Raw genomic sequence first — 23,994 nt, 5'->3', positions numbered from 1 at the left:
GTCCATAGACACTGGCATATGAATTCACAAGGCCCATAGATGCTGTCATATCAATTATATATGTCCATAGACGATGGCATATAAATTCTATAGGCCCATAGAAGACTGTATCAAAATCCTGTACAATTATGTTATACCTTGAAGCATGTGTTGGAAATCTGTTTGATAATCTTTTAAATAGGCTGATTCTCTTGCTAGTGGAAATCTTAATGACTCAAATATTTCTTGGATCTGAAAATAAAATAATATTATAAATATAATGTATATATAAACACTATATAATAAATAATAATACTAATAAATACTAAATCATATTGAACTGGAGACGTCTCCATATTGTCTACTCTGCAGCATGTTTCAGTTGCGAACCCATGCACCCATTTATAAGATTGCAACAGTTGGTTGAGACAGTCTGTGCCTAAATATGGTTGTGATATTTCCAAATATGGTAGTGATATGACACATAAAAATTGATAGTGACGTAGACAGAGAGCTTAAGAATTGAAACATACCTTAGCCCAATCTTCATTGTTTTCTTCATCAGCACTGGCCTGTGCTGCCATGTTGCATATCTCTTCCATACTCATACTGAACACAGAGCGACGTTGCCCACTACTACTATCTGAACCAAGAGAACGTTCCAGCGACGCTATCGAAAACCGGTCTGACGCAGCTACCGAAAATGTTCTACTACCACGAAGGGATCCATAGATAAGGCCTGAAAAAAGGAAATAAATGAATTTAATATTTGAAAAGCAAGTAATACTTTATGAAAATAAAATTAACATTTTTCTTGAATATGCCCCGATGCTGTACTCAAACAAGATAGAAAGGTCAAAACCAAAAATAATGTATTCTCCGAGTTATAACAGCAACTCAACTCAAAATGGCATAAAAAGTGAGAATATTGAGACACTGCAACATAACATACATACTGTATTAACATAATCCAGCACACAAAAATCATGAATAAAAGAATATTCAAAACCTGCAACACTCTGAATAAATTAAACATTGTATCTAAAAAAAAATAATTTACACAGTGCTCAACATGGAACTTAATGTTATTACCGTATTGAGCCTAACTAATAAACTTAAGTTTCATTTTGTATGATGTCACTCTGTCAGTCTGTCTAACCTACGACCTCTTACAGAACGAGTACCTACAAAGCGAATGTTTAGAACTTGCACTTGCACAAGACCAGACAGTCCTTAATGCAAAATGTTTGATCTATGATGGCCTCTTTGTCAGATGGAGTATTCAGTGATGTAGCCACAAGAAATAAAGCGGTGCGGTTTTCCCAAGAAAAGGGAACAATCTCTGTTCAAGTCATTAGGTTGTCAAAGGCCCCTGTGACAAAGTGGTCAGGTTGAAACCTTACCAACCGTACTGATGGCTACGGCCCTGGTATTTATAAGACAACCGGTAAATACAGTAGTTAAATAAGACACTCTTCCCTGGTTAGATTCTGTAGCAAAATGTTTGCAAAACTGAAATAAGTCTTATCTGTAGAAAGCGAGTGTACAATATGTAATGACCATTTCTAAAGTATCATCTCCGCCTGACTGACTATTTCCAGGGTCTTTCTCTACATTACAATAGAAAGCTAGTCTTATCAATGTCCAAATGATTATTGTTACAATCACAATAGATTCCAATAGATAAAGATAATTATTCTAAGTCGAAATGATTAACAATACTGCTACAAAGATCACCATTGATACATTTTTGTTGAACAAAATCAAATACCTCCCAAGTCGTCGGTTTGTTTAATGTCATCTTCCACCAAACCCCTGTTTCTTCTGACAACTTTTCCTTGCCTACACTATCAAACTTTACGTGACAAACAAGTGTGATATGCCCATATATGGTAGTGATATGCTTAAATATAGTAGTGATATGACATCATCATGTCCATATATGGGCAAAATCACATTTGTTGTCACATAAAGTTTGATAGTGTAGACAGAACTTTATTTGTGTTTTGCCAGACCATTTACAGAAGAACGCAATAATGAAATCAAAACAAAGCAAAAATATGCAATATTATGGATGAACAGTGCCACACGGCTTTAGTTAGTGGCAATGTTTATTGCATGAGAAAATTAAAGAGTGAGGGGCTTGAACCTAACAGCCTGGAAGTAGAAGGTGAGCACCAAACTACAGTGGCACTATGATATAAAATAAACCATACCAAATCTACTGCACTGATATATAGTGCTCTGCAAAGACAAATTTACCTTAACGACGACAATCCAACAGCAGTACTGTATACTTTACACGCAATCATATATGTACTAAAGTACCTGGATGCTGTATTACATACACACACATATAGTCTGTCTATCCTTTGATTTTATCGTAACTAAATTAAAGTATCCATTATACTTTGAACTCTGATTGGTTCGTTTTCCTTCCAGGATTTTCAACACATTGTGTCTTTATTTAAAATTAGATATTGTGTCATGATATTGATTAGTTTATTCACAACTGACCAGCACAAGCCACAGTCATCTTATTAACATTTCCATTCATTTTCCAGCGAACAATGACCTATTGTTAATGAAACCATTTGTGTTTTATAATCAGAGAATTTTGTTAATAACATGGGTGTGTTCGCAACATATTAGTCATTTTATTAATTTATTTTATGAGGTGGATTAACGATAACTGCTCGGTTTCTTAGTGAGAAAAAGATTGTTGAGAGCAACTTGAAATCATCACTGTATTCCTCTATTGAAGAGGGGAGACTTGAAATAAATAAAATTATATTTTGGTTCTTTTTATTGGCGTATTTAACAGATCGCTTATAAGGTCCTCAAACTTCGCACATAACACCTATTCACATTGCTCTTACGGAAACAGTGAAGTCCAAGGAGCTAGATCTCCTCAAAACAGACGAGTCAGAATTTTATTTTTTAAATTTCACCGTATTTGAAGAGGGTGACCCTAAACAGCATATGCTGATAAAAACAGTCTGTGTGTGACAGTGGATGTGTGAATGTGGGGGTAACCTCCTACTCTTCCAAAAGATGTAAGTAGTTCTTTAAAGTCCACATGAGCCAGATGTGTACACTGGACCTATGTTGTATAGTCCTTATCCGAGAAGACTTGTTCTACCAACAGGACCATGAAGCGAGTGAGCCTCGACTCCTTGCCGATAGCCCTATAGGTAACAGGTTATAACTAGTTCTAATGAGGAGTCCGAGGAGCTAGATCTCGCCAAAATAGAACAGTCTGATAGACCTATTGGTTACCACTAGTTGTAACTACTTCCACATTGAAGTTGGCTAAATTTAGTTTCAGCATTCTTATCATTCCAGTCCCCCTGTTAATAATTTAAATCATACATTAATTCACTTGCTGCAGTAGGCAGGAAGCGGCATGTTTAATCGACCGCTGGATCCATTCTTACCGACAATGATACAAGTGTCAAAGCATGATGGGATCATTACAGACTATCACCTTAACTGCTAAAGCCTAGACATTTTACACCAGCCTGGGATTGTATGAAATGCCTCTAGCTAATAAAGGGAACAGTAACAACTTCTCCTCTAGTAAAGTACTTCAACTTATCATAATAATGAGTGACAAGTTCAATTAGTTGGTTCTGAAATTATGTTAAAAAGCGATACAATTCTCAAAATTTAATTGAATACATGGGATCTTCTTCAAAGCAAACACAACCATCATAAACTCTTGCAGACCTGGTCTAAAAATAAATACGCTTACTAGACAACAAACATTGGTTTTGCCGTATGACCATGTATAATCCAATGCTTGAGTACAATCCCAACAAATTGAATTGAATCATCTCCTAATTTAGGCTAACTTTAGACCTTTAAGACCTTAGTAAATTAATTGAGGTACTGTATATATATATATATATAAGGGCGTGTGGCGCAGTGTGTTGGACGTTGGACTACCGATCGTCAGACCTAGGTTCGAATCCAACTCTTGCCGCATTCCTTGTATCCGTAGGCAAGATACTTTACTTACGTTGCCTCTCTCCACCCAGGTGTATAAATGGGTACCCAGTTAGATCTAGACACAACTTTGCGCTGGTTACCGGCTGCATTATGGGAGTATGTTTCCATATGTGTTTGATCCCAAAAAAATACTGGGGTAATAATGCTTGTAAAGCGCCTTTGAGCATGATTACTCATGAAAAGGGCGCTATATAAATGTGGTATTATTATTATACCTAATCTATTACATCGTTTACAAACACCGAACACTTTATTTGCTTTTATATTTGCCAATGAACTTGCTTGATGTGTCTGTTGTGGTCAAACCCACATGAGTACCAGTATTGTTCAAACCTCATACCTTGTTAAAACATTTGGTTAACAATAAACATGACTTCTGTCATAAATCAACATGAACATATTCTTACTCAATAAAAATTAATGTATTGTTACAAAATTGATAATGAAACTTAATTAAACCTTGCGGCTTCGAGGAGTAGTAGAACACAAAGATCATGTCCTGAACTAATACAGTACCTGTAAAAAGAAATGGCCCAGTGTGTTTTCCCATCCCACCACATTAAGCTATTAGTTTAGGCCTACTGTATGCTATAGTTGAGTCATAATAAATCTATGAATTAGGTCTAGTATTAGAGGCCTGCCATACTTCCATTTTACTGTAAGTACATGGCCTAGGCCTAGTACAAATTACTGTACTTACTCGAGCCGGTTAAATAAATCAAGCCAATAACAACTGATTATGTGGTATCAATACCATATCAGTGATACATCAAACAACACACTGTTGTGTCAGCAATAACGTTCAATATCGACAAAAAATAATATTAATCCTTGTAAAGTCACTACAAAACGTTGTCGTAAATCCAAAAATAATTCCTCAAACGTTATGTTAACATGAAGACCAGCAGTTTCATCAACTACCCCTACTGCATGCAAGGCCTATCTGTCACTGCTACGGTAACAGCTGTTATAGTGCCTGGGTGATTTCCAGGCAGATTATAGGCTGCTCATCACACAGGGAAATCACCATATTTATTTACTTGCTTATGGATGCATAGATAATTACATATGATTGTCTAATATGTAAATATACATTGATAGGAGCTGAATAATTTAATATCAGTGTCATTTCATTCGTAGTAGTGATAATATTGTTACTTGTTAATTTCACTGTGTACTCTTTTAAACGCTGATGTAGCATTCTTTGAATACCAGACTTAAATGTTAATGTATTAAAATGGTTGTACTGGACCGGAATATTTCTTAACATGAATTAAGGATAGCAATTTGTCTTGACAAATATTGACCAGCTTATATTTTTGTCACAATATATTAAGTTACTTTTTTTATTTAAAACATTGAAATAGGGATGTAGTTGTTTGGGGAGGAGGTGGGTGGTACTACAATTTACCATGCATCCTTCTTTTCTCCTCCCATTTTTGTAGCCAGTTCTGCAATCCCACTGTATGTAATAGTTGTAATTCCTTTTGAAACATATCTGCCGGTTCCCGAAAAACAACAAAAATTCTCTAGAGAGTAGCAATTTAATTCCATTAGGGCAATTGATTTTACCGACATCACACCCCTTCCCTAAAGGTTGACACGTTTAAACGGATATGAAATGTAATAGGATTGATTTGCAGTAAAACTATAAACGGCTACAGAATATTAAATATTTCAATTTATATTCTACAATCGCTTTAAAGTATTAGTATACGTAAATTGGATAAAAACCATATCACCATGAAATTGATATCTTATTTATAATTTGTAGCTATTTTCTCTATAAAGTAAATTGTAAAGCTGTACAGTATTACAAGGGATGAAATTGCCTTGTAGGGTATCCTACTCTCTCCAAGCTAGTAAGCTCTTTATGTGACATCAAAATGTGATGTACCCAAATATGGACATGAAGATGTCATACCACTACTGTATTTGGGCATATCACTACTATATATAGGCATTTTACTACCATATTTGGGTCACATTACACGTTTTTGTCAAACTAATTTGGTAGTGTAGACAGAGCTTATAGTACATTTTCCTTAAAATGTACAATTCACAGATTAGTACTGTACAGTATTGTAGATTAAATTTCCATCAAACTAAATAGAATAGGCTCACGAGGACCCTAACGCGTGCGTTGTCATATCATTACCGTGGTGTTATTGTAATCCGGACACTGGAAACTGGAAATTTTATGCCATAAATAAACAAACAATAAATCAACTATGGTGTTCAAACTGACGTTCAGGTTTAAACACCTATTGGCAAGCTTCAATTAACGTTCCAACAAAATCTAAACACATAATGTACACGATCACGAAACAGTTACATCTAGTATCACAATTTGAACAGAGAAATATGCAAAGCTCGATCAAGACAACATTTTCTTATTTTGTGTCAGTAGGCTCAGGAATATACTGGTATCAGTAAAAAGGTCGCACCCCTCGCAACCTGACATTTTCAAAGTACAAGAGCAATTTAGCAGCTCTATTTTTCAAAGTTTTCTTAGCTCAGCCTCAACCATGGTGGGCTGGTCTCGTAGACTTGGGGGTTAGTTCTGCATTTACAATTTTCAACAGACAGCAATCTAGCCTATGCCTATGAAAAGATAAGCAGTTGTAGATCCTGTATCTGCAACTGCAGTACTGTAAAGTTAAGCAAGTCAAAACTAACAATTGTTCTGGCCTAGAAATAATTAAAAGCCAACTGGATCACCACCGTTGAAATATAATTTGTAGATCTCATTCATTATAAACCTATTTACTCAAACCATACTAATGCATAGTGCATTAGACCCAATATTACATACATTAATTCAAATATTGAGAGGACTTACCAAAAAATTACAACTCACAGTATGCAATCTAATTTATAGAATTAGGCATCCCATCATCCCAATTGGAATCAACTCTCCAAATGGGTGACCTGAATTGGCAATTACATAGTTAATTTGTTATCTGTCAAACGACTGGAACTCATGAACTGTATTTGAACTGATATTATTATATTAATAGAATAGATGAGGACCAATGAAAAGCCTGGTTAATCAGACTTAGATCTTACTTGTTTTCTTACTTTCTAACAATAATAACAATAACATAAACTTTCTCTTAATATCGCGTATTTACACCACCATAATGCGCTTAAAGTGTCCAAAAGTTCAAAAGGTTTAACAGGGTGTAAATAATGTGTAGTATACTAGTCCATATTCATTTCATTTCATTATTTATTCGGTCTATTTCAGTATAGATATAAGAAGTATAAATAAATAAAATTGGGGAGACCAGGGTCAACCTAAGTGAACTTAATCACTGTAGCTGAGCCGTATGTATAAATATAAATAATAATAATAGTTCATTCTTATATAGCGCTCTACAAGCAAGCTTCTCTAAGCGCTGAACATTATTACCCCAGTCATTTTTTTGGATCAAACACGTATGGAAACAAACTCCCATAATGCAGCTAGTATTCAGAGCAAAGTTGTGTCTTGATCTAACTGGGTACCCATTTATACACCTGGGTGGAGATAGGCAAACGTAAGTAAAGTATCTTGCCTAAGGTTACAAGCAATGCGGCGAGAGTTAGATTAGAACCTTGGTCTCACGATCAGTAATCCAACGTCCAACACCCTGCGCCACACGTATCTTGATGAATTACCGTAAGCAAATATGATATACTACATAAAGTTAATATGAGATTGGAAATGATTTGGGTATAATTTATAGGCGTGGCATTTAAGATTATATGAATCTATCCAGCAGGATCTACTAGTAGGCCAGCATACAATCAAAATCAGCTAGTAAAATGTATTAATGCTACTAAAAACTGGTCTGAAACCATCATTCCTATTAAGCACATTATATACACACACGCATACTGTACAAAACCAAACCACCAAAAAAAGTTGGACAAGATAAGGAAAAGAGAATGGGTACGTATCTATAGTATAGAAATGTTGGGTAAACTAGTTGTCTACATATATAAATCTGTCATAACAAAAGTGGACATAAAATATAATCAATACTCTAATACAAAAGCTTGTTTCTAGGCTAATGAAAAAAAAATCTGTCACAAGCTGGATACAAAACAAGACTGCATCTCAATTAAAATTTGGTTTCCTGAATGTTTCAGGCTGTTTCTCTTGTTTTTTTTTCATAAATGACTAATTTCCTTTTTAATTTATCGCTCTAATCAAGAGCCTGTGGGCAGGTGACTTTAGCAGCTGTAGTTTACCTCTTTGACTATCATTATCGTAATGTATTATTTAATTGTATTTTCAAATTAATTTAACATTGACTTGGTGGTTTGTCTCACTTAATTCACTTTACTATAGCTCCATATATGTTAAGGTTAAGGCTGATACAGGAATCACATGTGATACTATATTACATAATTTGCCTATGTTTGATACTGAAGAAATAATACATACAGTACGAAGAATCAGCTTTATTGATACAGTAATATAAAAAACTAGGCATCAATTTTCAAGAATGCGTCAGATCTAGCTTGGACACCGTAGGCCTACATACCCTTAAAAATATACTATTATTATAAGCTAAAATTTCATACAAGAATGGCAAAACATCTACCTAAGTTTTTCAACTGTTCATCCAACTGTATAATATCATCCTTCACGTTGGTTTCCATAGATTTCGTTGACAAAGCACCAATTAATCCTATCAATATGACATAAACAGGAGCAACAGAACACTGCTCGCTACTTGGAAAATCCAATACTGTTGTATCACAATCAGACAACTAAAGCCCTGGGCAAGTTTCAGTTATCCAATCTTAGAGTAAACACGAACACGACGACGATCACTGACCAGATGAGCTTCCAATTTCACAAGTACGATCAAACCTGCTGACTGCTGTGATGCTTGGTGGTCTGATGCTAACGAGGGGTTGTCTACGGCTTTCTAACGACGTATGCAACTGAGACGGATTAGGCTAGCTCACGTATCGTCTAAAAAAACCCTAATCAAATTGTTTTTTCTATATTTCCGTGTGATTAAGAAATATATTTTTGTACTATGCCATTTCCTGTAGATTACGCCAATGGTTTTGAATTTAGTCAACATAGTTACAGTTTCTATCTAATTGTGGTAAGTTACTGAAACACCACGTTGCTTTAGAAAACAAATGATTGATGGTAGTTAAACATTTTCACTATTGCTTTGTGAAGAAGAGTTTCAAATTGAAATTAAAACAAATTTAATTCTACTTCTATGTTTATGTGAGACTTTAAGCTTACCAATCTCGGTTATGCACAAATCCGTTCGCCTTCTCTTTTCCAAATTGAGAACGAAAGTGAAAGGTAATTTGAAATTGAAATTAAACTTACTTAACGAGCGAAGTTAGAAACATAACAGGTGATGAAAAGCACTTTCACACACTGTAAATTGTAATTATAAATATTATATCATTATATAATACAAAATTCTGAAAAAAGTGTTTAAAAATAGTATTTAAAGATAATCAAATGCAGATGTAACTTTCATAAAATATTATATTGTAACAATTCAACAATTTTTATTACTTATTTTTATTTATTGCTGTTCAAATTTAATCAGGACTAAATGAGACTTTATTCAATTGTCCCCTTATAGGGCTCAAATCTATAGGTACATAATTTGTCTAGTGAATTAAACTAAATATTGACTGTCTGTCTGTATTTGACTGTATTCTTGGAAATTCCTCATTTACCATACAGACACAAATAAATTAGTTTATAAGATAAACAAATCCATTAGTAACTTACAAGATAAATTTAATAAAATCAAACACATTAATAAACTAAAAGAACAATAAGCAATAAAGCTGAACAAACTTTATTACACAAAAGCTGACAGCTTATCATTGTGGCGTGGACCTATAAATGAGTAATTTATAGGTCCATGATTATGTTAATACTTAGGCTTTTATTATCACTATTACAAAACTCTGGTAAGGTTTTGACAGTAGCCTATACTATAAAGCACAATACTCAAACTATTGTGGCCTAAAGGCTTTTAAACCATGTGATGAATTGGAATGACAGTATACACATAATTTGTTTGCATGTCATTTTGGTTCAATTTCTATTACAAGCCATAGTATATTAATGTGCGTTTCACGTGAGGGCGCTGTTGTAACATTAAGGAGTACAAGAGAACAAGGTAAAAAATATTGCAGGTAACAACATAGAATGGTTCATTGCTAATCATTATGTAAATTTAATTACCATACCACATTTCAACCTCAATGACCTGACCTAAACTTGACATTTTGAAACAGTATATTTTATTGACAGCTTCTTTGTAGTATTGCCAATCAGCAAAACAAACAATAATGATTCATATTACAAACAATAAATATGTCATTCATGTTTTTGTAACTTGTAATTAGAAAACGAACTTTGGAAGGCGACACCTGCGTATGAAATGATGATACATAATATTAATGATACGGTTACATGAGCAATGATGTCAAAATGAATAAAGTCCAAACTGTCTTTTAACCAAAATGATGTTTTGTTGTGAATAGTTTAAAGTTCATTGGCTTGTTTTAACTTTGATAAACTTCAATTAACGATAGAAAACCAGGATAATCGGCACTTTTCAGAACTTAATGTAACCACTGGTAGTGGCATAACACAGGGTGCAAAGACCCCTGGTTTAGCACTTCTAAGGGGCCCTCATGCTCTGGGTCCCTTAAGCTCTGTCGCCCTGGGTTTAGTAGTTTTTCTGTTTGTGGATATAAAGAAAAATGATAAATGTTTGAATGTTTCCAGGTTTTCCATGTTTCATCAGAATGCTGTTCTCCTATCCCATAGACTTGTCATAGACTTTTTAGCTTCAGTAGTTTATGATTTGCCCTGTGTGCAAAAAATGTTTTTTTTACGAATAACACGACAAATCGCTGTCTATGACTTCTTTTCCTGACTGCACACTAAACTTCACAATTGAAATCTGCCACAAAGGGCCTGTTTCTATTGAAAAATAAAAAAAGAACGGTTTTTTGGAAACCGGTTTCGGCTGTTGTTTATAAATAAAGATCGCGTTGCAGCTCAATTTTTACTCCAATAAAACCGGTTCCATCCATGTGCGTTCGTTATGAATGACGTCATTATATACACCACAATGCAGTTCGTTAGGTGGAAGCGCGATTTGATCGAGGTCATGTTTACTTTTTTTCGCATAGCGCGATCCCCAAGAAATAGCATCCATTTCACCATAGAAGGGGGAATTATTACCTGAAACGTTATTGTGGTCCTTGGTTAAAGTATAGGTACGTCGCACCCTCTGATATTGTCAAGTTGAACTCGTCTATTTTTCACACGCTTCACAATGTTCTTAAAAACATGTAGGCCTAGGCCTAATACGTGAGTCTTTCTTCCAACTCCCGACAAGTCCCCTCATCTTCTTTCCTTCACATATTTTTTACGAACCTCGTAATGGCATCGGTCAACATTTTTTAGTTAAATAAAATACTCACTATCTAGAGAAATAAAAATGACTTAGGCCTAAGTCCTATCGCGCGAGTTTGACTGCGAGATGACCGCAATCATCCCAGTGCAGCAGACTGCAGAGTTCAGTTTTTGGGGTCAAATTGAGACCGCGATTGTGTTGCAGCTAAAAATTGCTCCGCGGAAACCGGTTTCAGAACGGTTCTTTGCGATCGAGACCGCAATCAATTGGGATTTTTGAAACCGTTTTTAAGATCGGTTCTTTTTTGTGGTTTTTTGTGGGGACCCATTTCTGCTGGCAAGAAAAAACGGTTCTTGAAAAGAACGGTATTCAAAACCGTATTCTCTGCTCTATAGAAACAGGCCCAAAAAGTGTGGTAGCTACCAAGTCTCACACAATCAATTGTACAATATATAACCACCAAGGAGTTATTATATAACTTCTCGATAACCACACTCTACAAAGGTCATTGATCGTAAATCAATTTTTTTCAATAAACCATAGTGTATATAATTATTAGGGAATTTCACTCTAACCCGATATAATCTTCAGTGCGGTGGCTTATTATCAAACTATGGAGCCTTATAAGCTGACACGAAGTCTACAAATAACAATAGTTAGTTCATCTATTATGTATACAATGTTAACGACAATAAACTATTGTTATGTGATAATGACAGATAAGAAGTGAGGCTTCAGCGCTTCAATAGTGGCGCATTAATCATTAAATAGGAGAGAAAGATTCTTTTATCTTCTTTAACGGAACTAAAGGTGGTTAAATTTAAAGGATTAGTTTGAAAGTATTTGAATTATTTAACCATCAACACGGATATTTAGCAGCTTCAGCAACGCTTAATCACAGAGTAGAAAAAGATTAAAAAGGTCTATTTAAAGGTGCAAATTGCTATAGTATGCTGATCCTTTGGTCAATTTGTCAAATCATATACTGGATGAAAGAATTGTAAAATGTAGATAATTTTAAACCTGTATCCTAGAAGATTTGAGGATTTGAACCCCCCCCCCCCCTTTTGCTAAAGTACATTTTTCAAACCAGAAACCCTGCCAAGTGATGTTGTTTGCCCTGAGCCCTGTTGTGGAAAATGAATCCTCTGTAAAATTCATGGCTACGGGTTGATTTTCCCAAGCTCTTGACATTGAAATGCACATTAGGCAAAGCCCACCTCTAAAAGGTCCAGTTCTATACCATTTCCACTCTGACCTAACAACGGAGCAAGGATGGACAAATACATGTAATAAAACCAAGGAAATCTAACAACAGGAGACTGAGCTTGCCTTGCCAAGATAGGAACTGGTAACAGTTCTTTGACAAATAAAAACAATACTGTACTAGGTACATATTCTTCGCAGTGTATTCTTCGTGGCGTGGTGTCTCTTTGAGGAAGCCAATTGACCAATAGAAAATCAGTCAAAAAGTTTAAGGGGCATGGAACTGAACATGTCGCAGCGACAGATAAATCATTTAATCTCTGGAACATCATCCTGTTATTAGATTGTCTTGATAAAACTCATAAACACTGTATCTACATAATACACTGGTAATCACAGCTTGAAAATGGTATTCTAATAAATTATAAAATGTTAACACCTTACGATTTGTATTTATGACATACCTGACATTTTATGGTACAATCTTAATATGAAGATCCGCTTATAACTACCTCACTAAACCTCATCCTCAGGTAAACTAAACACTGGATTATAAAAATAAAATTCCTGAAAAGCAGGCAAGCTTAAAATCAGGTTGGTCAAGATGTTTGCTCAACTTGTGGAATATTAGAAAAACAGGGGTGAATGCTACCCAAAATCCAGACAAAAATAATCAAAGTCATGCACCAGTAAGTTCTGTCAACATGGAACCAATGAAAAAGTTTCTTTGCAGATTGGACAATACCATTTTGTAGCAGGTGGTTAAAAAATGGTTCATACTTATAAAAGTATAATATATTATAGGTGGTTTGTATAACATTTAGGTTTAAAATTTGTAAAGAAATTTTAAAAGTTGGTTAAAGGAAAGGGACACCCTAATATTTTACTTAACTATTATAAAAGTAACCCTACCAACTTAATATTCAGAACAATTTATGTTTAAATCGGATTTGTAGTTTTCTAGTAAACAGGATTTTAAAGTTGTTTTCAAGACATTTAAAAATCGCCATCTTGTGCTCATGGCAGCCTATTTGTGACGTCAAATACGGCCGACGAAAATGTTAAGATTCGCGGTTGCATTCTGCGCTTCTATTGGCTAAGCGAATACGCTAATATGATTGGCTAATAACGCGGCATGCGGTCATGCAGGACAGCGATGACACGTTATGAGCATGCGCTGGCTTGGTAAACAAACCTTCGATCGATCTTTTCTTCTGGTTGTAACGAAGCATGTTGCAGTATGTTCGGATCATTTTTGGCCTAGCTGTTTCAAACGGGATTTGGTAGGGGAATTAACTGGCAAACCTTCCAAACGGAGGCTGTTGGTTGACGATGCAGTGCCTACTTTATTTTCGTTCAACACGAGTTCTAGGCCTAGTAATTCGTGTAGTACGGTGGTAGTAGTAGTAGCAGCGGTACCGCGGCGACAACAAGGACAACGAAGAGAAGAATTTCGTCAGAGAATCGTAGTGCTAAAAAACAACGACGACGCAAAACTAATTCTTTTTCTGTATATTCTGGTTCCAAATTTTCTGAATTATAAAAAATCCAAGCCATATTCCGAAAATATTAGGTATGTTAGGCTATTTAATTGATTTCATTTATGGTTATCCCGCACTTCCGTATTGAAATACTGTACTAAAGACAATGGACGCTTGGATTTGCTGGAATGCGTCCACCTAATCTGACGTCACATAATTGCTCTTAACCTGTCAAAATGGCGCTGTTCAATTTCCGATATGTTGTCGTTTAAAAGTCTATTTTTTAACTAAATTGCTTACTATTGTACCTTGAACCATTGTAATCATGTTTTTATTACATTTATCTATAAGCACAGTGGCACATTTAGGTCGTGTTTGTACGGTGGTAAAAATAAGCGCTTAATTTCACCCATGCCTCGGGTTATAAATTGAGCGTTGTTCGTACTTGAAATATTTAACCGCTTAAATGCTTAATCGACGAATCACAAACCGGAAATTACGTTTTAAGGTCAGTTGTCTTTACAACCTACGACCCCATTTTCGCACGCTAGTTTCGTGTTGTATATTTTTTACTCGCGATCTTTCTTTACAATAACAATTACTTGCTACCTTTTACACTGCTTATCCTTGCGACAAACCTTATGCCTCTTAACGCCGATAATCCTGCCGAAATATGCCTTCTCCTGACGACCATTATTTTACTCATTGACGAAGAATTTGAGCCCAATGTTACACGACGGAAACACCACCGACCAGCGGCTCCCCGACCAGCGGCTCCCCGACCAGCTAGGCCTACTACTAAGCGGTCTACACCAACAAGGACAGCACCAGCTGACGATCGCTCTCGAAGTGTGTATGGAAGAGCTTCGTAGGAGAAATGACGGGCCTAGGCAGCGAACGTTTGTCAAAATTTGACACATTGCCTCTATCGGAGATTTATTATCCTCGAAGGCCGAGTATAATTGGATTATCGCTGAAATAACCTGCAAATTTGGTGAACATTTTACCTCGAATTTTTTGTAGCCTGAGGCAAAAGTTAATTGGATCACGCGAACGGAAATCGGGAATAAGCTGGTATTTTCAACCCCTACGAACAGGCCCTTAGTCCAGGGTGTTCCTTTCCTTTAATTGATCATAATAAAAGTTTGTTGGGAACAAGTTTGTTAAATTTGTGTCTCTCATATCTTATACAAACTAACTTGTTTGTCACACCTAATTTAACTGGATGTTAATGCCACTAAAATCTAACTATTTTTATGGTAAAATTAGCCGTTTTCTCATGTTTTTTTTACATACGTAAACAGAAGCTGGACTTTTAAACCATCAATCTCATTTTGGCACATCACAATAGCTAAGTAATATAGCTACCATAAAATAAGTCTCTCATTAAAAAATGACCAGTTGTGAAACTAATATTTAAAATTTGACCTTGAATTTATAAATACATAACTTTTATGGCATAAACATTCATTCTTTCAAAACTGTATACAATAATATTAATACACAATGCATTTCAAATTCTTTAGTTGTACGGTAATTTTGTAACAAAATCATCCAAACTTGCATCTGTTGAACGCATTAACACACCATTCAGGCAAATTTCATTTCCTCTGTTGATCATGCCGCCAGCTAATTTGAAACAAATTGCTGAAAGCTGTTTTCAAACGAATTGATTTATTAAAAACGGTTACCGACTGAAAATAGCTACAAACATGTGTAGTTGGAAACGAGAAATATAATCATCATTGTGTTGTTTAAATGGAAGATAGTGAGCCTAAAATGGTAACATTAACTGCTAAATATATCTGTCTTTTGCATTTTAAATTTCAAAATTGAGGAGGCCGGCTGGGACTCCTATGGACATGTATGAATAAAGCCCTGTCTACACTATCAAACTTTATGTGACAAAAAATCTGATGTGCCTATATATGGACATGGGGATGTCATATCACTATCACATTTAAGCATATCAATACCATATTTGCGCACATTACACTTTTTTTGTCAAACTAGTTTGATAGTGTAGGCAGAGCTTTAGAATAGTTTTATTGTGTTTTTGAGTGCAATCTGTATTGCCCTGTAGATGATGAATTTTGATGATCCCTGTTATTAGTTGGAAAATAAACGTGACATAATTATTTCTCGGAAGTGAGAAATAGAATTTCATTATTGTAGGTAAAAATTGCGACTGTTTTAATGTATTGAAAGCAATCAGAACAGTATATCCCAATAGCCTTGTAGTTGATGATTTTCTAGTGCCTGTTAGTTAAACATGGCATAAAATGTATTTCGGAAGTGAGAAATAGTATGTCATTGTTGTAGGTGGAAACACTTTAAAATGATTTATGGATTTTAAGAGCGTAAAAGCTGTTAACAAGGAATTTGAGGCTTGTTGTGGTGATGAAATAATCCATTTATTGAAAAATTTGTGTATTTACAGACGAAATGTTAGTAAATTAATTTTTTTAAATCACAGGCTTTATACATAATTCTGAATGTACAGGTGCAAATTAATATCAAAATCCAACAGAAACGTCTTTACAAAGTAAAAAAAAAAAAAAAAAAGAAAAACATTAAACTAGCCATCGAATGAAAGAAATCTTCGGAACCATCCCAGTTAAATTTAAGCCTAGCTCTTGAAAAAAATAAATTATAATTTAATATATGAGACAAGCTCAACCGTTCTTGTTTTGATATCAATTTGATTCTTATGTTTAACACATGTTATGGTAATGAAAATGAAGAATAACATTTTAAATCTTCACTATAGAAATCATTATGTATTAACCTTTTTGCCTTCACAATTGTAAATAGTTTTATATCTGTTTTCTTTCTTTTTGTTTTTCTTTTATATTTTATTTTTGTTGTAAATATGTTTACTGAACCACTTTGGAAATCAGTACATTTCTATTGAAAGTGTATTTTAGTTTAAAGAAAGAATAAATAAATAATACATGACATTTGACATTCATATCACACCATACTATAGAGCATGAAAGTGATGTTTTAACTACAAGCAGTGAGAACGGTGAAAAGGTAATTAATTTACAACCAATTACTTGATGTACACTGTAATCAAATCACCATGGAAACCAGATGCTTAAGTGGGTGTCGCCTAATATGAGTAATAATACAGTATACATTTTTAATTATAAAAAAAAACAACCTGTGAACCCAAGACTACATTGCAAAATTATTGTTAATTTAATCATAATTACCGCGAAGCATTATTACAGTATTATTGGGCACCGAGTAAATTAATAACATTAAAATATGAATGTTATTTTTAAGGTAAAAGAATATTATGTTACACTAGGATTATGTATGTAATCTGAGGATTTCGAAGATAGGAAACTTGCACAAAATACTCCAAAGTAACCTCATAAAGAATCTTTGATTTATAGATAGCAGACAAACATGTCTAGATTCTGCAGCAATTTGCATATGTTATGTTGCATCGTAACAGAAGTGATAACGATGGTGAATTGATGATGAAAATGATAGTATGAAGATAATAAGAGATAAAAATGATTATAATAAAAAATGGTTCACCCTGGTGCTCACATTATATTCCTCTCAACTTTACTTCTATAGCAATACAGTCAACTCTCTCAATACTAGATACATTCGTGGCTGGTATAACGTGTGGTTTTCCAGAAAGTCTGGTATTTCGAATGCGTTTCTAATGGTAAAAATGAATGGGACCTTTTTTTGACCTCAAGATGAGTCTGGTAATGGGAGAGTTTCCTGTTTTCAGAGAGTACGGTAGAATTGAACGTAGTTGTACTAACAACAGAAACATCAAGACATTCCCAACTTCACTTTACTTCTTACTATTATTGCCATGCAAACTTTTAGACGATATTAGCAATGATGAGTGGCAAAGCGGTTAAGACAGTGGAAACGTAATACATTGTCATAACATCGGCATGGGTTCGAGCCTCACTTACTCCATGGTTCCGTTGGTAGAACGAGTCTACTCGGATAAGGACTATAAACGGTAGGTCCAGTGTACACATCTGGCTCTTTAAAGAACCTAGTAGAACATCTTTCGAGACAAGTAGGGGGTTACCCCGGTGTATTAGTGTACACACATCTACTGTCACAGTCAGACACTTATCATAACTTATCAAGAGGGCCCCTTGATTGTCAGCATACGTTGTTTAGGGTCATCCTCTATAAATAAGGTTAACTAAAAATATATGATGATGATAGAAACGATGGCGAGTTATAATTACAACAACTTACCTACGAACCAGTGTACAATCAATGACTAAACTAAAAAATTTACCAACATACTCTAAACCCTATCTTGAAATCATTACAAATATTTCGATCGGTTAATAGCTATCAAACAAGTAGAGTAAACATGCGGTCACTGCTCTGATTCTATTTACTACCAATACCGTTAGAAATCAATACTGCTATCTACCAATGAGATAATCGTATTACTTAACAGCTGAACAAAATGGCATAATGGAATTACGCAATACCTGTGGAATACTCGAAAAAGAAAGACTTCAAATGGAGACATTTTCATGCAAAATATTGTAGAGAAATTTCACCACCTACCTGCAAATGGATCTCTTTCGTTTGGTTTAAGGATGTCTGGGTCACTACTATCTGTTGAATATGATTCGTCGTACGAAGTCCTTCCGTCAAATGACACTTCACTTTCGGTCGTTAACAGCGACACAGCGGAATCAAAGGTCTGTTCACGTGTACGATAACCAGCGTTGATACAAACTCCTTCGCAATCACAGCTCTGCAAGAATTGAATAGATTACGTAATGCTTTAGACGCTTATTCCATAATACAGCTTTTACCTCAACAATATCTCAATCTTAAAGCTCTGTCTACACTATCAAACTAGTTTGACAAAAAAAGTGTGATGTGCCCAAATATGGTAGTGATATGCTTAAATAAGGTAGTGATATGACATAATTATGTCCATATATGGGCACATGACATTTTTTAGTGCAACGCGACTTTACAGCACACTATGTCGGTTGGTAAACACTAACTTGATCACGCAACTGCAGCCATGTATATGGCCTTTTTTGTCACATAAAGTTTGATAGTGTAGACAGAGCTTTAGCCTTATCGAAAAATAATAACACATTTCTATTGAGGGTACAGTGAATGAGTCACTATTTCATTAGAAATTTGACAACCCCTAAAAAAATATATTTGAACATTTCTGTAACCTACCCTTTTGCTACTAAAACGTAGAATTTTATATTAGTTACAACCGCGCTGAGCCAAATTAACATCTATACAGACACATACATAGAATACAAGAAATCTGAGTTGTTAAATAAGTTATTTGATATTAAAATTGATTTTCTTGTTGAGCGATGAGCATGCATAATTTAATGTCATAATTTGTCATTATATTTGCACAGTGCAAACGGGAACGATTTTTATTTCTTTAATGAACATGTATTCTGCTGAAACTGATAGTTATCATGTAGCCAGTCAATTGTGAAGGAAGTCTAATTTGAAAACCAAATTATTATGATTGCTTCATTGAAGAAAGATATACGTAATGAGAGACAATGAAATAAACGATGTGGAAATATGGACAGGGGGTGTTATGGGTAATTGCTTTGCCGTCATTGCTTTGCCGTCATTCCTTCCCCCGCTTCTTAAATCAATATATGTTATAATACAATCTTGTATTTAAAAAGGCTTTTATACCACAAGAATCATGATTTAAATACTTGTGTTTGTTGTTATGTCTTAACCCTTTCACTGCGGAGCATTATTCCCACCTCTGTGCGTAATGTATATTTAAGAAAAACATATGGTATTTTAATAAATTGCAAAAAAATACTAATTGAGATAATTGTGTAATTATTTTTGTGGTGTGTGATTGGCAAAGGGTTAGTCTACAGTTAGGTATAAAAAAAAAAGTAATTTGCATATTGATGACGTCATGTGACGTCATTACAGGTATTTTGGATTTCGTGTTTTTTATCGAATCAATGATAAAAACTATATTTTCTATAAGAAATTCTTATGGAATACGTTTTTCCAACTGGATATTGATGAAGATACGTATAACAAATAAAAATATAAAAAAAAATTGAATTATTTTTATTGTTTTATAAAAATTATGCACAAATCAAAGTTTTGGGGCAAAATCGTGAAAATAATGACATTTTCCAAAAATTCACTATAGTACAAAACTAACTATTGTTTCAGAATTTTTTTTTTTTTGCGTGTTGTGATAAACACAATGTTGCCCTATTGGGGCTGGTAAATTTTGGTTACTTTCAAAATGGCCGCCATTACGCTACTCAAAACAACTTTCCAAGATAGAATACTATTATATACACTATACTATATATAATATAACTATAGAGGGCGCATGATTTTCAAGACAATAATACAGCTATAGAGGGCCGTTTTTTTTGCTTTAAAAATTTTTTAATGACTTGCAAAAATATTCAAGTTCATCGAACAAATATAGAGGGTGCTATATATTATAGGCAAATACGATTAAATCATTGTTTTGCCCATACCCGGTATTACCGGGTATACGCACTTCAACGACGTTTGTTTATACCCGGTAGTACCGGGTATACGCAGTGAAAGGGTTAAGCACATATTCAATAATGTTTATCATACTTTTCTTGTACTTTATATATAATGCGACATTTATATTATAGCGCTATTTCATAAAGATCAGAGCGCTTTGAGTGTTAGTTGATTATACTTTATAAGCTCTGTCTACACTATCAAACTTTATGTGACAAATGTGAAATGCCCATATATGGACATGATGATGTAATATCACTACCATATTTGGGCACATCACACTTGTTTTGATTAGTTTGATAGTGTAGACAGAGCTTAAGACTGATAAGATTTCATCAGGAAACATGTTTTAAACTACAAAAAAAACCCCTGAATATTTAGACCAGGTGAGAGTGATCATCTCTGATTTACATACAGACAAAAAGCGAGTAAAGTAGTTAATGCAGGCTCAACTAGACTACAAAGTAAGCTATAACAATATTATACAATACACTAAAACTGTTTACATACTTACATTTATGTGAGATATGCATTAGTAATTATCACCCTAGCTACTCTACTTTAGACTCAACAAATGTTCAGCCTAAAGAGAGAAGTGTAGAAGCTCTTGACTAAGCACACGTGATTGCAGCCTAAAGAGAGATGTGGAGAAGCTCTTGACTAAGCACACGTGATTGCAAGTCAAATACACACAGCTGCCTAAGAAATGAGATGAGGCTGCATAGGTGTTGATCACCATTTCATAATATGCATATTAGTACTGTTGCTATTCTAGATATTACAATTACCAAAGGTAACTGTCATTAACATCATGAATGTCTTCCAGACTGTCTAAAGTTTATATATACAACAATTATAATTACTGTATTTATAAATGTCCTTTATCCTTCTTACAGCATGTACTGTAGGCCTATTGGTAATTGTATGATAATCAACTAATTTATTTGCATGGGCCACGCGTGTAGGGTTTATATGCCAGTTATATGTCACTAGCACAAATGTTACACTCTTTGGTTGTGTAGTACAGTATTAAAACAAATATTGTATCATTGTTCATAATTATTAAGCAGTAAGATCTTTTAAAATAACAACTTGACTCCTAAATGTACTCAATGACATAAAAATAACATTAGGATGAAAATGTTTATCTACAGCCTTATAGTAACATTATCGCACATTTGTAACATGCTGTACATTGTTTCTTTACATTATGTCATTCACAAACAATATGCTTCTATGAAAACATACATACTCGACTACACTGGTGATAATGTAATCTATGTTACACAATAGGCCTAGACATGTTACCTACAATCTACAACATTATCTTGTTACTCTATAACATTAACACAAAAACCGATCACTCTATGTTATCATTACATTATAAACCTTACCACTCTCCAATCAAACGATTTCCCTAGGCCACGATATAAATTTAACTTCTATATAAACACGGTTTAGCACTGCTGGTAAAATCCAATCAAAAAGCTTTTCGTCGTCGGGGCAGAGTTATAAAAGGATACTTCAGTAAACACGGAGATGCGATGAGTAACGATGCTGTTGAGTAAACGATTTTGATCAAGTGCAAACCAGAAGTGGCAATTCAGATTGGCTTCCTATTAATATCTACACAAAACCCAAGGGATTCTACCATTCACTAGTATATAATATAACATAGTTATTTTGCCTTATTCAACACAATAATAAACAAAAATATATTAACTTTTTATTGATAAATAATTAGCTGTAATATTTGTACCAAAATAATATCTGTTAGAACAATATAAATATTTTTATTTTTTCCATCCCTAACGATGAGATAAAAACCAAATTACATTAAAATCTGAACAGTTGAACCCCTCTCTTTGGGACAACACTATTAAAGGGACACCCCTATTAAAGGGACACCCACATTAAAAGGACACCCCTATTAAAGGGACACCCCTGTTAAAGGGACACCCCTGTTAAAGGGACACCCCTGTTAAAGGGACACCCCTGTTAAAGGGACACCCCTATTAAAGGGACACCCCTATTAAAGGGATACCCCTATTAAAGGGACACCCCTATTAAAGGGACACCCCTATTAAAGGGACACCCCTATTAAAGAGACACCCCCAGGGGATATTTTTAAAACTAAGGGGAAATATTTTAACACTATGTCCAACCCCTATTCAGTGGACACTCTTATTAAAGAGACACTTTGTTGTTGGGCACTGAAAGTGTCCCCATAACAGAGGTTGTACTACTTTATGCATAATGTATCACAATAATATATGATAACATACTACTGAATGTGAACTCATAGACTAATAACACGCTTTATGCATTTGTTGGTGATTAACATTAAACATAATGTAAAAGGGGTGAAAGGTCAAGGAATGCCAAGCCGAGATTTGGAGCACATCAATTAATGATATTATTAGAATATGAAAGGGTAATATTAATTGATGGATATTAAATTATTTGAGGGTATATCTATACTGTCTGAATGGGACCATTTGTATGCATACACAACATAGATGCATTTTTTGCATACCAATTTTGTCACCTTTATCGTTTTTTCTTTATAATAAAAATTTCACTAACACACTACCCTAATTCAAACCCATATTAAATATTAAGCGGATGCCTTCAGGCAGAGTTAAAAAAGTGTACTTTTAAAAGGAGTGGCCCTGAATAGGGAGTGGCCCTGAATAGGGACTGGCCTTAGTTTTAAAACATATGTTTCATAGAAAAGTGTCCCCTTAATAGGGCTGTTCCAAAGGAGGGTTTTTATTGTACACACTGACCATGATACTACAAATTCTTCAAAGATCAATATTTGTCTCCATAATCACAATTTTGTTCCAAAATTTGGTGAAACAACGTTGGGGATGACAATAGCGGTGACGATTTAAATATATATATAATATTATATTGTACTGATGAAGAATCGTTGATGCATGTAAATGTGACATTCATTCATTAAATGTCACTATAAATTATTCTGTTATTTTATCAAAGTGGAACACTAAGTGATGGTACTTAACATTACAAGTATCACAAACTTTTGAACCTTTGCCATCATACAAAACAGTGTGTTGCAGTACATACAAACAAAAATTAATTCAATAATAAATTTTTCAAAATTGAGTATATTTTCATATCTATGAACTAATTGTGTACAAATTGTCACCAGCTTAACATTCCATCTGAAGGACGCAGGTGAATAGAAGGGTTAAATGTCATTTACTTGGAACTTGAGAGATTGCCTCTCCTTATGTACCGTAAGTCATCAGTTCATAGTAAAATACATAGAAAATTGTGTTGCTCTGAGACACAAATATTGTTAAAGACAACGCAATGACATATTCTCTTGA

The 23,994-nt window shown here is 34.4% G+C and overlaps 1 protein-coding gene across 4 annotated transcripts in view; it reads right to left on the bottom strand.

The window, feature by feature from the left end:
- LOC140054623 (uncharacterized) overlaps positions 1-23,994 on the bottom strand; it is an 85,790-nt gene that overhangs the window by 17,135 nt on the left and 44,661 nt on the right. For all 4 annotated transcript variants that reach the window (XM_072099683.1, XM_072099686.1, XM_072099684.1 and 1 more), the window contains 3 exons: positions 18,665-18,857; positions 513-718; positions 138-231 (listed from right to left, as the gene is read on the bottom strand). In XM_072099683.1, the coding sequence (XP_071955784.1) occupies positions 138-231; positions 513-718; positions 18,665-18,857 (493 nt within the window). The remainder of the gene's footprint in view (positions 1-137; positions 232-512; positions 719-18,664; positions 18,858-23,994) is intronic.

Source organism: Antedon mediterranea, chromosome 7 (assembly GCF_964355755.1).
Source record: "Antedon mediterranea chromosome 7, ecAntMedi1.1, whole genome shotgun sequence".
Classification (NCBI taxonomy): domain Eukaryota; kingdom Metazoa; phylum Echinodermata; class Crinoidea; order Comatulida; family Antedonidae; genus Antedon; species Antedon mediterranea.
The sequence above is the reverse complement of the archived record's forward strand: the minus strand, read 5'-3'. Positions and strand labels throughout refer to the sequence as shown.